Source organism: Opisthocomus hoazin, chromosome 26, assembly GCF_030867145.1.
Source record: "Opisthocomus hoazin isolate bOpiHoa1 chromosome 26, bOpiHoa1.hap1, whole genome shotgun sequence".
NCBI lineage: Eukaryota > Metazoa > Chordata > Aves > Opisthocomiformes > Opisthocomidae > Opisthocomus > Opisthocomus hoazin.
The window spans coordinates 1400717-1412216 of record NC_134439.1 but is presented as its reverse complement, the minus strand read 5'-3'; the positions used below and the strand labels follow the sequence as shown (position 1 = coordinate 1412216).

At 53.4% G+C, this 11500-nt stretch overlaps 1 protein-coding gene and 1 long non-coding RNA gene across 3 annotated transcripts; both read right to left on the bottom strand.

Moving 5' to 3' along the window:
* Positions 1 to 428: 428 nt before the first annotated feature.
* Positions 429 to 4362, bottom strand: LOC142364362 (uncharacterized). Its single transcript, XR_012766257.1, has 2 exons — positions 3409 to 4362; positions 429 to 2318 (listed from the first exon to the last, which is right to left on the bottom strand). It is a non-coding gene; the product is annotated as an uncharacterized LOC142364362 (long non-coding RNA).
* A 445-nt stretch (positions 4363 to 4807) lies between these two features.
* On the bottom strand, positions 4808 to 10882 carry ZPBP2 (zona pellucida binding protein 2). Of its 2 annotated transcripts, none has more exons than XM_075443768.1 (8): positions 10789 to 10882; positions 10012 to 10092; positions 9391 to 9516; positions 8677 to 8838; positions 7573 to 7791; positions 6330 to 6415; positions 5574 to 5751; positions 4808 to 5071 (listed from the first exon to the last, which is right to left on the bottom strand). In XM_075443768.1, the coding sequence occupies exons 1-8, from the start codon at positions 10880 to 10882 to the stop codon at positions 4974 to 4976; spliced, it is 1044 nt and encodes a 347-aa protein (XP_075299883.1). In that variant the 3' UTR covers positions 4808 to 4973. The 2 variants fall into 2 exon arrangements, with proteins under 2 accessions (XP_075299883.1, XP_075299884.1); XM_075443769.1 differs by having other exon boundaries at positions 10012 to 10088; positions 10797 to 10882.
* Positions 10883 to 11500: the final 618 nt, after the last annotated feature.

Genomic DNA, 11500 nt, shown 5'->3' with positions numbered 1-11500 from the left:
TGTGTCACTGGGGCAAGGTTTCAGAGCCGGGGCCTCGCTGGCGGTGACACCTCTCCTGCTGCGGGGCCCTGAGCCCCCGAGCGCCGGCACCCAGTGATGCTCCCAGCACCCCCAGCTCCCAGCGATGCTCCCAGCACCCCCAGCTCCCAGCGATGCTCCGGGGATGCCCGGCTCTGCGCCGTGCCCGGCTCTGCTGCGTGCTGGACGCCGCACTGCGCTCGCTGGCTGCGGGTCCGTCCCTCCAGCAGCGGTGACGGAGGCTCTGCGCCGGGCCGGGGGCGAGCGTTTGCTTTTGCAGGGGTGGCTGTTCCCCAGGAGAGGTGAAGCCACGCTTCTGCTTCTCGCAGCCCAGGAATGAAGGGTGTTCAGCAGCCGCGGCCCCAGGCTGCATCCTGAACTTTTAACTGATTAGATTTAGAAGAGGGAAGGAAGGATGTCTAATTGTTTAATTTCCACAATTATAAAAATATTTATAAATAATTAGAACTGATGGCGGCAATTATGCTGTGATTAAAGCTGGTCTACACTTCATCAACAGCCCTTCAGTTATGTAGCCTTATTTATTAATTTTTCCCCACCAAAAATCCATTTACGGTGGCGTTGCTGCCAATAATGAATCCTACTTCTTCCCTGCCTGCAAAGGACTCATTAATCCACTGATGTTGCTTGTTGTGGGATCAGTGCTGTGCAGAAAATGTGGCCGCTGGACTTCGGCAAGAGGAGCTTCAATTTCAGTGGGTAGGAAGCTGAAGCAGAGCTAAAAATCACAGCATCTCTTCCCACACCCGTGGTTCGGAGCTCAGCATTTAAGCCGGCCGCCCGTCCCCCCCGGGACTCACCGCTGGATTCCCCACCCGTCCCTCGTGCAAGCCGCGCATCGCCGAGCCGAGTGATGGCCGGTGCTTTACGATGAGGTTGTGCCTGGTAGCAGCCGAGGGGCACCTGTAAATCTTCCCCTCGCAGAGGGACGCATCCTCTCCCCAGGCACTTCTCCTGCCTCGGCGGAGACGCGGGGCCAGCGGCACCCCTGGGCCAGGGCTGCTGCCCGCGTCCCTCCCGTCCTCCCGTGGCTGGCACCACGGCCCCGCTCCAGGCCAGGCTTCAGTGCCAGAAAGCAACACAAGCTCCTTTTTTTTCATTTTTTTTCCCCCTTGTTCCAGTTCAACAGAGCACCTGAAAATCCCAGAATCCCAGCATGGCAGGGGTTGGCAGGGCCCTCTGAGGGTCACCCAGCCCAACCCCCTGCCCAAGCAGGGTCACCCAGAGCAGGCTGCACAGCACCGCGGCCAGGGGGGCTGGAATATCTCCAGAGAAGGAGACTCCACAGCCTCCCTGGGCAGCCTGGGCCAGGGCTCCACCATTAAATACATGTAATTTTACAGAAATGATGGGTCCCATTGAGGAATTCACCACGGCTTCTGTACCGCAGCGGACTTTGCCCGTCACCCAAGCCCCGTGGCTCCCAGCCGTTGGCTTTGGCTCGGCAAAGCAGCCGATCCCCTTCGAGCACTACGTCCCAGCCCTCCTCCTTGCTCCAAGAGCGCAGGCGCACGCGGGATCTCACCTCTCCTGACACCCACCCTCGCCACGGCCCAGAGCGCATCCTGGGATATCCCCGTGCCGCCCACCCAGAGCACCCGTGGTGTCAGCAGGGCTGCTGAGGACAGGAATGACACCCTCGACTCTTGGCCAGGCTTCGTTTCCAAGCCACTTCCCAGCAGAGTGGCTCTCGGAGCAGCTCCTTGGGGGAATTCCCGGGGGATGGACCAGCGGGGGCTGCCCCCGGGGTTCCCTTGGCTCGGCCCCATCCCGGGCGCGGTGAGTCCCTGGGATGTGCTGACCCCAGGGCGCGCAGCCCCGCTGCCCTTGCCCGCCCTCCCCACAGCCCCTCTCCTCACGACCTGCTGAGCTGGATGGTGTTCTCCGGCGCGACGAAGCGGGCCGCAAGCTGCAGCGGGTCACACTGGCATCTCGGGCAACCCTGCGACCTGTTCAACTCCTCTTGACTTCAGCCCAGAGGAACAGCGCGCTCGTGGGCTGACGGAGACGCTGCGGGGAGTTACGGGGCGTCACCGTCACCCCGGCAGACGTGGCCCTGTAACGGGCTGCCCGGCGCGGCAGCTCCGCAGCGAGCGCTTTAACACGTGTCGGTGAAGTGTTTCTCAAGTGGTTCATTCCAGGCTGGGAAAAGGCCGCTCTGATGGTGAAACAACAGGCTGTGGTTTCCAGCTGGCAGGTGATTTTGGTCCTTCGCGGATGTTTCAAGGTGCTGGGGTGCTGCTGGTGCACAGCCTGCGGGAGGGCGAGCTGCCGGTGGCCTGCGCGGAGACGGGGACAGGAAGTTTTAAGGTCAGGATTTATTATTTGTGGGAATTCATCGCTGCTCTCAAGGTGTTGCAAGTGTCCTTTGCAGAAAGCGTGGCTGGAGCTGCGTGGTCGGGGCAGACAGAGCGGTGCTGTGCAGGGCTGAGCCTGGCAGGAGCAGCCAGGGCTTCCCCCCAGCACCGGCTGCAGCCCGCGTGTCCGAGGGGAAGGCGTGAGGAACCGGAGCAGAGCTGGGGAGGAGGATTTAAAGCGGGGAGGAAGGCTCTCACGATTCCTCCTGAGCTATTGCAGCTGGGGGAGGCAGAGAGCGATGGTGAAACGTAAAGGTGAGGCGAAGTGAGAACGGATTGCAGCGATTTGTAAGATCTGCAGGGTGACAGCGACTGAGCAGCCGGGCGAAGGGAGGGCAGCGAGCGAGCTGCGAGGGGCGGCAGGTCACAAATAAACGACGCAGCTGCGTTCGGGGCTGTCACAGGCAGCGCAGGCGGGGAGCTCCGGCTGGACAGAGAGAACTTTCACGCAGCAAAGGTCAGAGCGAAGCCATTTCACAGCAGTTTTTCATTAGCTTCTCCACAGAATTAATGACACAAACTCCTCTGCTAGGCAGTACTGAAATATTTGACCTATTTTTCCACTTTTAAGGCTCACTTAAAAAGTTGGGGCACAGTAAGAGCCTCCTACACCTCCGGTTTTCAGGAGGAGGAGGGAGTAAGTGTCCGTTTGTGACTCGCTTGCCATTGCACCTAGTACCTACTCACTGCTTTTTTTCCCCGTAAGAATTTATGCATGTGGCATTCCTCTGTCGTGAAATAGGCCAAGCGACGCAGGAAGCGATCGCCGAGCCCTTCTGCTTAATCTGTATAAGCCTGAGCCATGCACAGTGTCCAGTTGGCAGCTAAGATAATCAGCCTACAGGCAGTTTAAATGCTCGTTACAGTACATTTTATTCGTCAGTATTTAATAAGTAATGATTCTGAAAAGCTCGAAGCGTGGTCTGTGCCCGTACCGTCTCCTGCTGTGTTCCTGTCAGAATGGATAAGCTCAACCGGGTTGAATCTGGTCGATTTTTGGATGAATACCCACCAAGGAATGTCTAGGCGCCGTCAGAAGTTGCAGTTATCGAGTAGGAGGTGCTCTTTTGCTTGGCTTCGTCCTGCACAGTGCAAAACAGCGAGGCACGGCTCGGTGCTGGGAAGCCGGGCTGGCCATGTGTGCGCAGGCAGCGGGGAGCAGGGTCCCCTTCGCCGGGGTTGTGGGGGCTCACATCACCCTCGCACAAGCGGCTTCAGAAGGGGCCGTGCTGGCCGGCCGTGCCGCACGAGGGACAGAAGGGCGAGTTGTCCGGTGTCCCTCCACAAAGCGAGCCCGAAGGCAGCGGCTCCCGGCAGGGAACAGCTTACAAAGCTGAAGAGCGAGTTCCGAAAGCCCGTGCTTCGGTACCTCCACCTCGGCAGCCTCCGCGGCCCGCGGCAGGCTGGCACAGCCCGTGCTCTGCACCACACAGGGGCTGCTGAGCAGTCAGCGTCACTCGTGAAGCTCTGCAAAGTGGTAAAATAACCCTTACTAACAAAGCTTTACGAGCAGAACAATCCATCGCTGCAGATCCAGCAGCGACCCTTCAAAAGCAGATCGGAGTGAGTCTTTTCTGGAAAGAAGCCGTTCCCATTATCTCAGTGCTTTGGCAGTCGTGTCTGGTTGCTCATCCGGTGAACTTGCCGGGAGTTTGCAGCTGGTGGAGGATCGTCTGCTCGCACCGCGCCGCGCAGCACCTGGGGCCGGCAGAGCTCTGCCACGAGGACCGGACGCAGCCGAGGGGAAGCTCCAGCAGTGAGCGGGTGGAGGTTGTGGGGGGTCACATCAAACCTCCGCAGCCTCGCCGGGACATACCCGCTTCTTTCCGGGGAGCAGCAGACACGAAGGGAGCCATGAGAGCTGGGTCCTTCATTCTCCTGACTGCTGGGCGGTGGAGTTTGTCACGAACCCTCTCTCTTGGCTTGCGGAGCTGATTTCCCTTGCTGCTCTGCTGGGGTCGTGCTCATCCGCAGGGCTCCCACCGGCAGAGCGATACCGAAAGTGCTGCGCGGGTCGGTGTCTGCTCAGTGCTGCGTTGCACGGAGCAGGCTGGAACACTTCGGTGATGGAGAAAGAAACCGGGGAAAAACGAAGGGAAGGGCATTTAATGTTTTTAAATCATGAAGACTAGATACTTCTATTAATATCTGCTAGAAATTGCTCATAGAGATTCTGGCGTACGTCATTATGGCACACAATTCCACTACAACTGCCTGCCGTCGACCCTTGGGTGGTTTATAGCTCCTTAAGTTCTCTGGGCAAACTGCAGCCCGAAGCTGTGGTGTGTCTGGTGTCACCACCAAGAAACAGACTCTTGACACTAGCAGCCACATGGCAAACCTCCTTTTTTTTTCCTTGAGTTAGTTTACCCGGCGCGAACACTTCATTTTATTCATCATTTTTACAGTCTCAGCGGTCCCTGAATACAGAAAATCTAGGGTTGCATGAATGATGATGTTCTGTTCGAGGAATGCAGGATTCCAGAATTGGCAGCTAAAAATGAAAAGAACATCCTAAAACCAGTAAAACTACTTTCACAGCTGCTCTTTGGTTTTCCAATTTCTGTCATAAGTTTATTAGCAAGATCTTGCTCCGTACTTTTTGACTCGAGGCCTCGCACAAACCTGGCAGGTCACGTCGTCGTTAGGACTGTAAGTTCCGGGATCACAAACCACTGTGAAGAGAACACAGTCGGCGTTTCAGCCGGGGCTGGGCCCACCCGACAGCACCGCACGCCTTCCCCACGCTGTCAGCGAGACCTCGGCCTTCCCGAGCTCGCGAAACACCCCGAGCTCCGGACCCAGCAGTAGGTGCTGCTGGCAGAAGAGCTTCTAAACCAGCTGAGCAGTTTCTAGCAGCACTACCATTGCTGTGAGTGTTTATTTGCTCTGTATCCCAAGCACAGTCACTCACCAGTGACGTGGAAGGACAAAACCCACTTCACTGCTTCCACTTACTCCGTTTGGAAACACAGTTCCACCTACGAGCGCGCTAACCAACACTGACAGCTCGTTTCCCGTTCCTGTTAGTTTTTTTAAATCTGCGATGTGAACATCTCTCCAGAAGACGAACGGAAACGTCACTGCTTTTGACACTGCTACTTAGCGAGTACTCTTCAGAGAAACCTGTGCCCAGAGCTAGCAAGCTGTGCTTAACCCGCCGTATTTTGTATTTACCGCAGCAGCCAGCGCAGCTCCTGTGGGCGATGTGGTTCTTCCCAAAACCCGGGCGACAGCTGTCAATGTGAGTGAGCGAGAAGCTGTTCTCCACGTAGTGTATTGCAGGAACAGTTCGAAACTCGTGCTTCAGAGCGTACGTCTGCTTATTGAAAAACTCTCCAATTCGACCTCTTGCCTAAAATTCAGACACGCACGAAGAATTAGTCAGGTTGTTTTTCTTGATTTAAAAATACCGGTAAATACTTTCTAGTCCTGATTCCCCCCCACTGATCCGTCACCTAAACTGGGAGTTGTCCGTTGGCTGCAGGGGGCCTGGAGTCAGACCCAGTGTGCAGTAATCATGTATTAACATTAAGAAGCCAGGGAGAACAGATTTTGGAAACCAGCTACAGTAGACTTACTTTAAATTGTATTCCATTCACCAAATCATAAATCAAAGATTTAGTTTAGAGAACTGGAAGTTCAGTATACCAATATAAATGCTAATGTTTATAATTCTTCATTCTTAGAAGTAAACACAAAGGAAATAATGAGCCTGATTATTTTTTTTTAATGGTTTAAATCAATTTGACTTTTAAAAACCGTTTTCCACCCTGAAAGGAATTATCTGAAATCCACAAATCGTCATTTACGATTATATTAATCCCATAAAATCTGGGTGAAGCTGGATTACTACCAGTCACATCTGCAGATGCTAAGGCAGAGATTTGTGTTAAATATGCAGAGAAGGCCCAAGGGCAGTGGACACAGAACCTCTTCAACTCTCCTGTTTGTCACATCTTCACAATCGTATGGAACCTGGTGGCAAACTTCTTCCCATCCTGGTGCGAAAGGATTGACTGTGGGTGGGGAGGAAAAGACACATGTGCAGGTGTTGAAGAATCTGTTACAGCGAACCCAAACACCTCAAGCAAGTCCCTTCAGGTCCATTTCAGAAAACACCGGCAAATAAAACGCATTACTGCTTTTAGCATCTCACGGTGCTCACCTCATCCTGCCATACTCACTTCGGTTTGCCTCTAATTCGTGAATAAAGGTGATTTTTTTTTTTCTTCCCCCCAGCACTGTCTGCAGTCAAGATTGTGTTTTGAAACAGTTCTTTTGGTTGGGTGCATCTGAGCGTCGAAAACGAGCGACTGATACAAGGGGAAAACCCAGATTCGGTCCTGGTGGTTTCTATCCAGTCACTTAAACCTCTCCGTTCCACTGAGAGTCAGAGGTCAAGCAATGAAATAACGGGGGGAAATATATGAGCTGCCAGGAAGAATGGAACTAAATTCTCAGGCGGCACCCTCGGGTTGCAGAAAGGACTAAAGTTCTACGTCAGCTTGAAACCTTTGGGTCCTCCGTTTGTTCTGAATGTTTCCTGACCTTATGGGGGGGAAAATGGCCACAAAACTGTTCCATAACCTGCTGGGTGGTCCCTCTGGGCACACCACGAGAACAGATACAGGAGAGAATGTGGTCAAAGCATTAGTGAATAATTTCCTTTCCTCGGTGATAAAACCTCTCTAAATTAGGGCAGCCATCGGGGTGATTTAACCTGTTTCACAAGGCAATGCAGCCACAGCAGTGTCACCATAAGGGAACATTTTAACCTCTGTGCAGTTTCCCAGAACAAAGCAAAACCACAGAGGTCACAGACTCATTAAAAATCAAATAAGGAAAAACAAATATGACCATTTTCCTTTAAAAAAAAAAAATCATGGCATCTTCTCAGCTGTCTGCTTCCAACAATCCCTCCAAGCTGCACACCCTGAGAAGTGACACCACTCGCTACGGTTGTAGGAAGCACAATGCTACAAATTCAACATATAAACTGCATTTTAGCTCCATCTGTGGGCTAGTGAGAAAACATACAGGGACTCCGAAAGAGCAGGGAAACAGCTTCTGCAGGCATGCTCGACTTTGATGTATTTCAGGTGGTGTTTATCCTACTCTCAGGTTGTTTATAAAAATAAATGATCCCTCCCAAACAAACACAGAACTCTGTTACCTTGAAAACGAACAAACAGTTCATGCAGGAGGCCTTGCTTTGGTATCCCGACGTGACGGCACTTGTAGGAGGACTCGACGATGTGACACGTCAGATCAGAGATGATGTTATTCAAGATTTTCTTTAGCTCCTCAAAGAACCGGCCGTTGGCGGCTAGCTCGCACTCCTTTGTAGTGAAGCGCACAAACACCTGATACGCATGGTCAGCTTCCCGGTACGCTTTAAGAAAGTGGCTTGTGAGCGAGTTCTGGCGCGTAATCACAGATTGAATCTCATACAGAACCTTATCGTCTGTATCAGTGCACTTTGTATCTGAAATACGGGCTCTTATTCAAAAGTAAACAAATAAATAAAGCTTACTCATTAACCATAACAGAACCAATTTGTCCTTGCCAGAGCTGACTCAAACAGTAAGAGACATTTCAGTTCAAAATGTACAGGAATTTAAGCGCTTATGTTACCAGGCTCTGCGCCTACATATTAGCACAAAAAGGGAGGCAAACAGTAAAATTGCACGGCACTAGGTCTATGTCTATGCAGCTGTGTAACTGAACCGGGTTGGGACTACGCAAAAACATTCTGTGCAGGTGTGGTGCAGGAGTGAATGATTTACAATTATTTTCAAAGTTGGTGTTTCTCGAGCATTTTTGGAAGGTTGTTTTGCGGATGGGGAGGTGATACCGGTGAGTGGTGGTTCCCAACGGTGCAGCAGGCTGGAGCGCGCTGCTCGAGCAGCGGGGCCGAGGGCTCGTCCCGCACCAGCCTGTGCTCGGGTCGGTAACCTCTCATGCGGGAGGCTGCCCTCGGACACGAGTTTGCTTTTCAGATCTTGGCTGTCACTGCAATTGTTGTAGTGCACTTTGTTCTTATTACGGATAATATCTTTGCATTGCCATATATTCTTGGTGGCAGTTATTGAAAACTTTTTCCAAAACGGGGAGAGGGGCGGTGTGTATATAAACATAACTTGATTTTTCTGTTCTGGGATAAAGCACCAACTTTCTTTTCTTTTTTCATCAAGCCTTGCAATAAACATGCACTTCATGAAGCCACCAAGCTCCAAAGACTATGTGCATTAGCTTACTAGTAAGTTAGCAATCTTACCGTATACCATAAATTTATATGGCTCAAACTTTTCTCTTTCTTCTTGTGTTGTAGTTTCTAGGATTTTGTAAGAGAGAGTGCAAGTGTAGGCTCCAGACATAGACTCCTTAAACCCCATCACCACCAGCTTTCCTGTTTCTGTCAGGTTCACGTACGCTCGCCCTAGAACAGAAACAGGAAATATTTGGTTACTGGAAATGTTCAGTTGCTGATGCTCTGCTCGTTTAGAACATTTGAAGATGAGATCTTGCTCTTGTCCATAACGACACTGATTAGTCTGAAACAGCCTAATTTATGACCTTTAGGACTTATTGCAAGTTTCCTTCTATCTCAAACATTTGAAAATTTTAGAGGGAGAGGAGAAACATAGTCTGATGTCGGAGCTCATTGAAAAATCTGACAAAGAACCAAGTGACTCTTTGGACCCATCATCCTGCTGCAGGGTGGCACCAAGAGAAACAAGGAAAATAAGTGATTTCATGTACGGGAATCTACTTAGCCTTTTGTGGTTGGCTTTTTCCCTTGTAAACAGAGAACAGAAACCATTTCTCTGTCTCAGCATATTTTCCTGATTGCCTCCCCGGCCCTCGAGGCAGAGGCTGTTTCTAAGTTTGGGAAGCAGCACTGTACAAAGCCTGCTCTGTTGGTGACTGGGGAAAAATGGATGAGGCGGGCAGAGTGGAAATCCTTTGTAGTCCGGACAAAGTGACTAACCTTCTAAATCTTTTCCATCTGGACCAGTCCACAAATACTGGGGATCTATGAGTTCTTCTCGAGAGCGAGCCAAATCCATACACACTAGAAACGGGCTATTTGTAAACACCTTAACGTACACGTTAACTGCAATACAAGAGAACGGGGTAAACGACGTGAAGTGCTTGTTGTGAATGACATCACCCAAATGCTCATTTCCAAACTACATTTAATGTAAAGCTAAGTTTACGTTTCGTGTCTGGACTCGTTCAGCCGCGTTCGCTCCCATCGATATCCGGAACTGTCCGCGGCCGGGCGGGTGCTGACGCTGCAAATCGCGCTCCAGCGACCCAAGGAGCACCCGACTGGGAGCCTCCTGCTGAGCGGGACCCTCACTTGGACATTAACATTTCAGAAGCGCCTGTAGTAGCACCGCGGGACGAATGTCTTCCTAACCCCCCCCGCCCTCGCTACTGCACGCTGTCAGGATCGTGTGCTGGAGTCCACGGCATTGTGTTTAGCTAAGCTCGGTTGTGTCACTTCCCTGTGCAGTGTTGCCTAAATAATGATCACTGGCCTTAAAACCCCTTTTAAAAGTCTAGTACGACTTTAAAAAAATAAGATAAAAAAATATAAGTTTACCTTCATGTTGGATATTGCCATAAACATAATTCCTTTCTATGAAATCAACAGAATGTTGCTCTTCCTCGGGTACAGCTCTCACTGTAGGGAAAAGGCTTGGAGTATTACAGAGAGAAATCTAAATGTGCGATTGTTCACCTTCTATTTTGTCATAGCGAGTTTCGGTCTCTTGCTTTTTCTTTCTCCCCACACCCTTTTCTTAAAAACAAGGGCTCTTGCTTCTTGCTGACTTGCCAGTTTTTGGTGCTTCGGTGCCCAAGCTGCACATCTCACTTCATATAGCGGCTTCCAACCCAGCTGAGCCCTTCTTTTTAGGAAAAGCCAATAAAATGGTTATAAAATCTAACTGGAAAGCTAAGGCTCCTCACGACGGCCCCGAGGAGAAGCAGCAGGGTGCAACGTGGTGACTGGGGAGGGTGTGGGGCCTTCCAGCACCCGCGAGCGCTGGCAAACGGCGGGCAGACGTCTAGGCCTGAGGGTTTCTGTCACAAGAGCCCGCACAGACGTGAAAATGATCAGAATTCGTGCCGGTTTCTGCTGCTTTTCCAGGCCGCAGTGGCAGATTGGGACGGCCCTGTCTGAGCGCTGCCGGCCAGGACCCGGGCGGAGGGGGCTGCGGGGACCCACACCTTCCCACCCAAAAGGGCCTCCATCGTCACCCGCAGGTGACGCAAAGGACAACTCCCTGCTGGGCGGCCAGGTGCCCCCTGCCCCGAGCCCCCCAGCCGCCCCCCGAGGGCACCCCCGCCGATGCCTCCCTCCCCCCCGGCTCGGTACCTCCGGGCCGGGCAGCCCAGGCCGCCGCCGCCGCCGCCAGCAGCCCCAGGAGCGGCCCCGGCGGGGAGCGCGGCCTCCCCCCGCCCCCGGCCATGCCGCCCCCGCCCAACGGCCGCCGCGCGCCGCCAGCCGCCCCCCGCGCGCCCGCCGCGGCCCGCCCGCGCCTGCCCCCCGCGCGCAGCCGCCCCTCGCTGCCCCTCCCCGCGCCTCACATCCCCTCACCGCACCTCACCATCCCCCCATGTCCCCTCACCGCCCCCGACGCCCCTCATGTCCCCTCACAGCCCCCCACATCCCTTCACATCCCCTCGCCTGCCTTCATGCCCCCTCACGTCCCCTCACAACCCCTCACGGCACCCCGCCGCCCCTCACTGTCCCCTCACATCCCCCCCCACGGCACCCCGCCACCCCTCTCGTCCTCTCACACCCCTTCACGTCCCCTCCATGTCCCCTCACATCCCTTCCCCACTCTCCGCCGCCCCCCGTCACCCCTCACATCCCGCCACATCCCCTCACTGCGTCCTGCCGTCCCTCATGACCCCTCACAACCCCTCACATCCCTGCACGTCCCCTCCATGTCCCCTCACATCCCCTCAGCACGCCCTGCCACCCCTCGCATCTCCTCACGACCCCTCACTGCTCCTCACAACCCCTCACCTCCCCTCACATCCCCTCGCCGCAGTGCTGCTGCAGGGTGCCCGGCTTCTCTTGG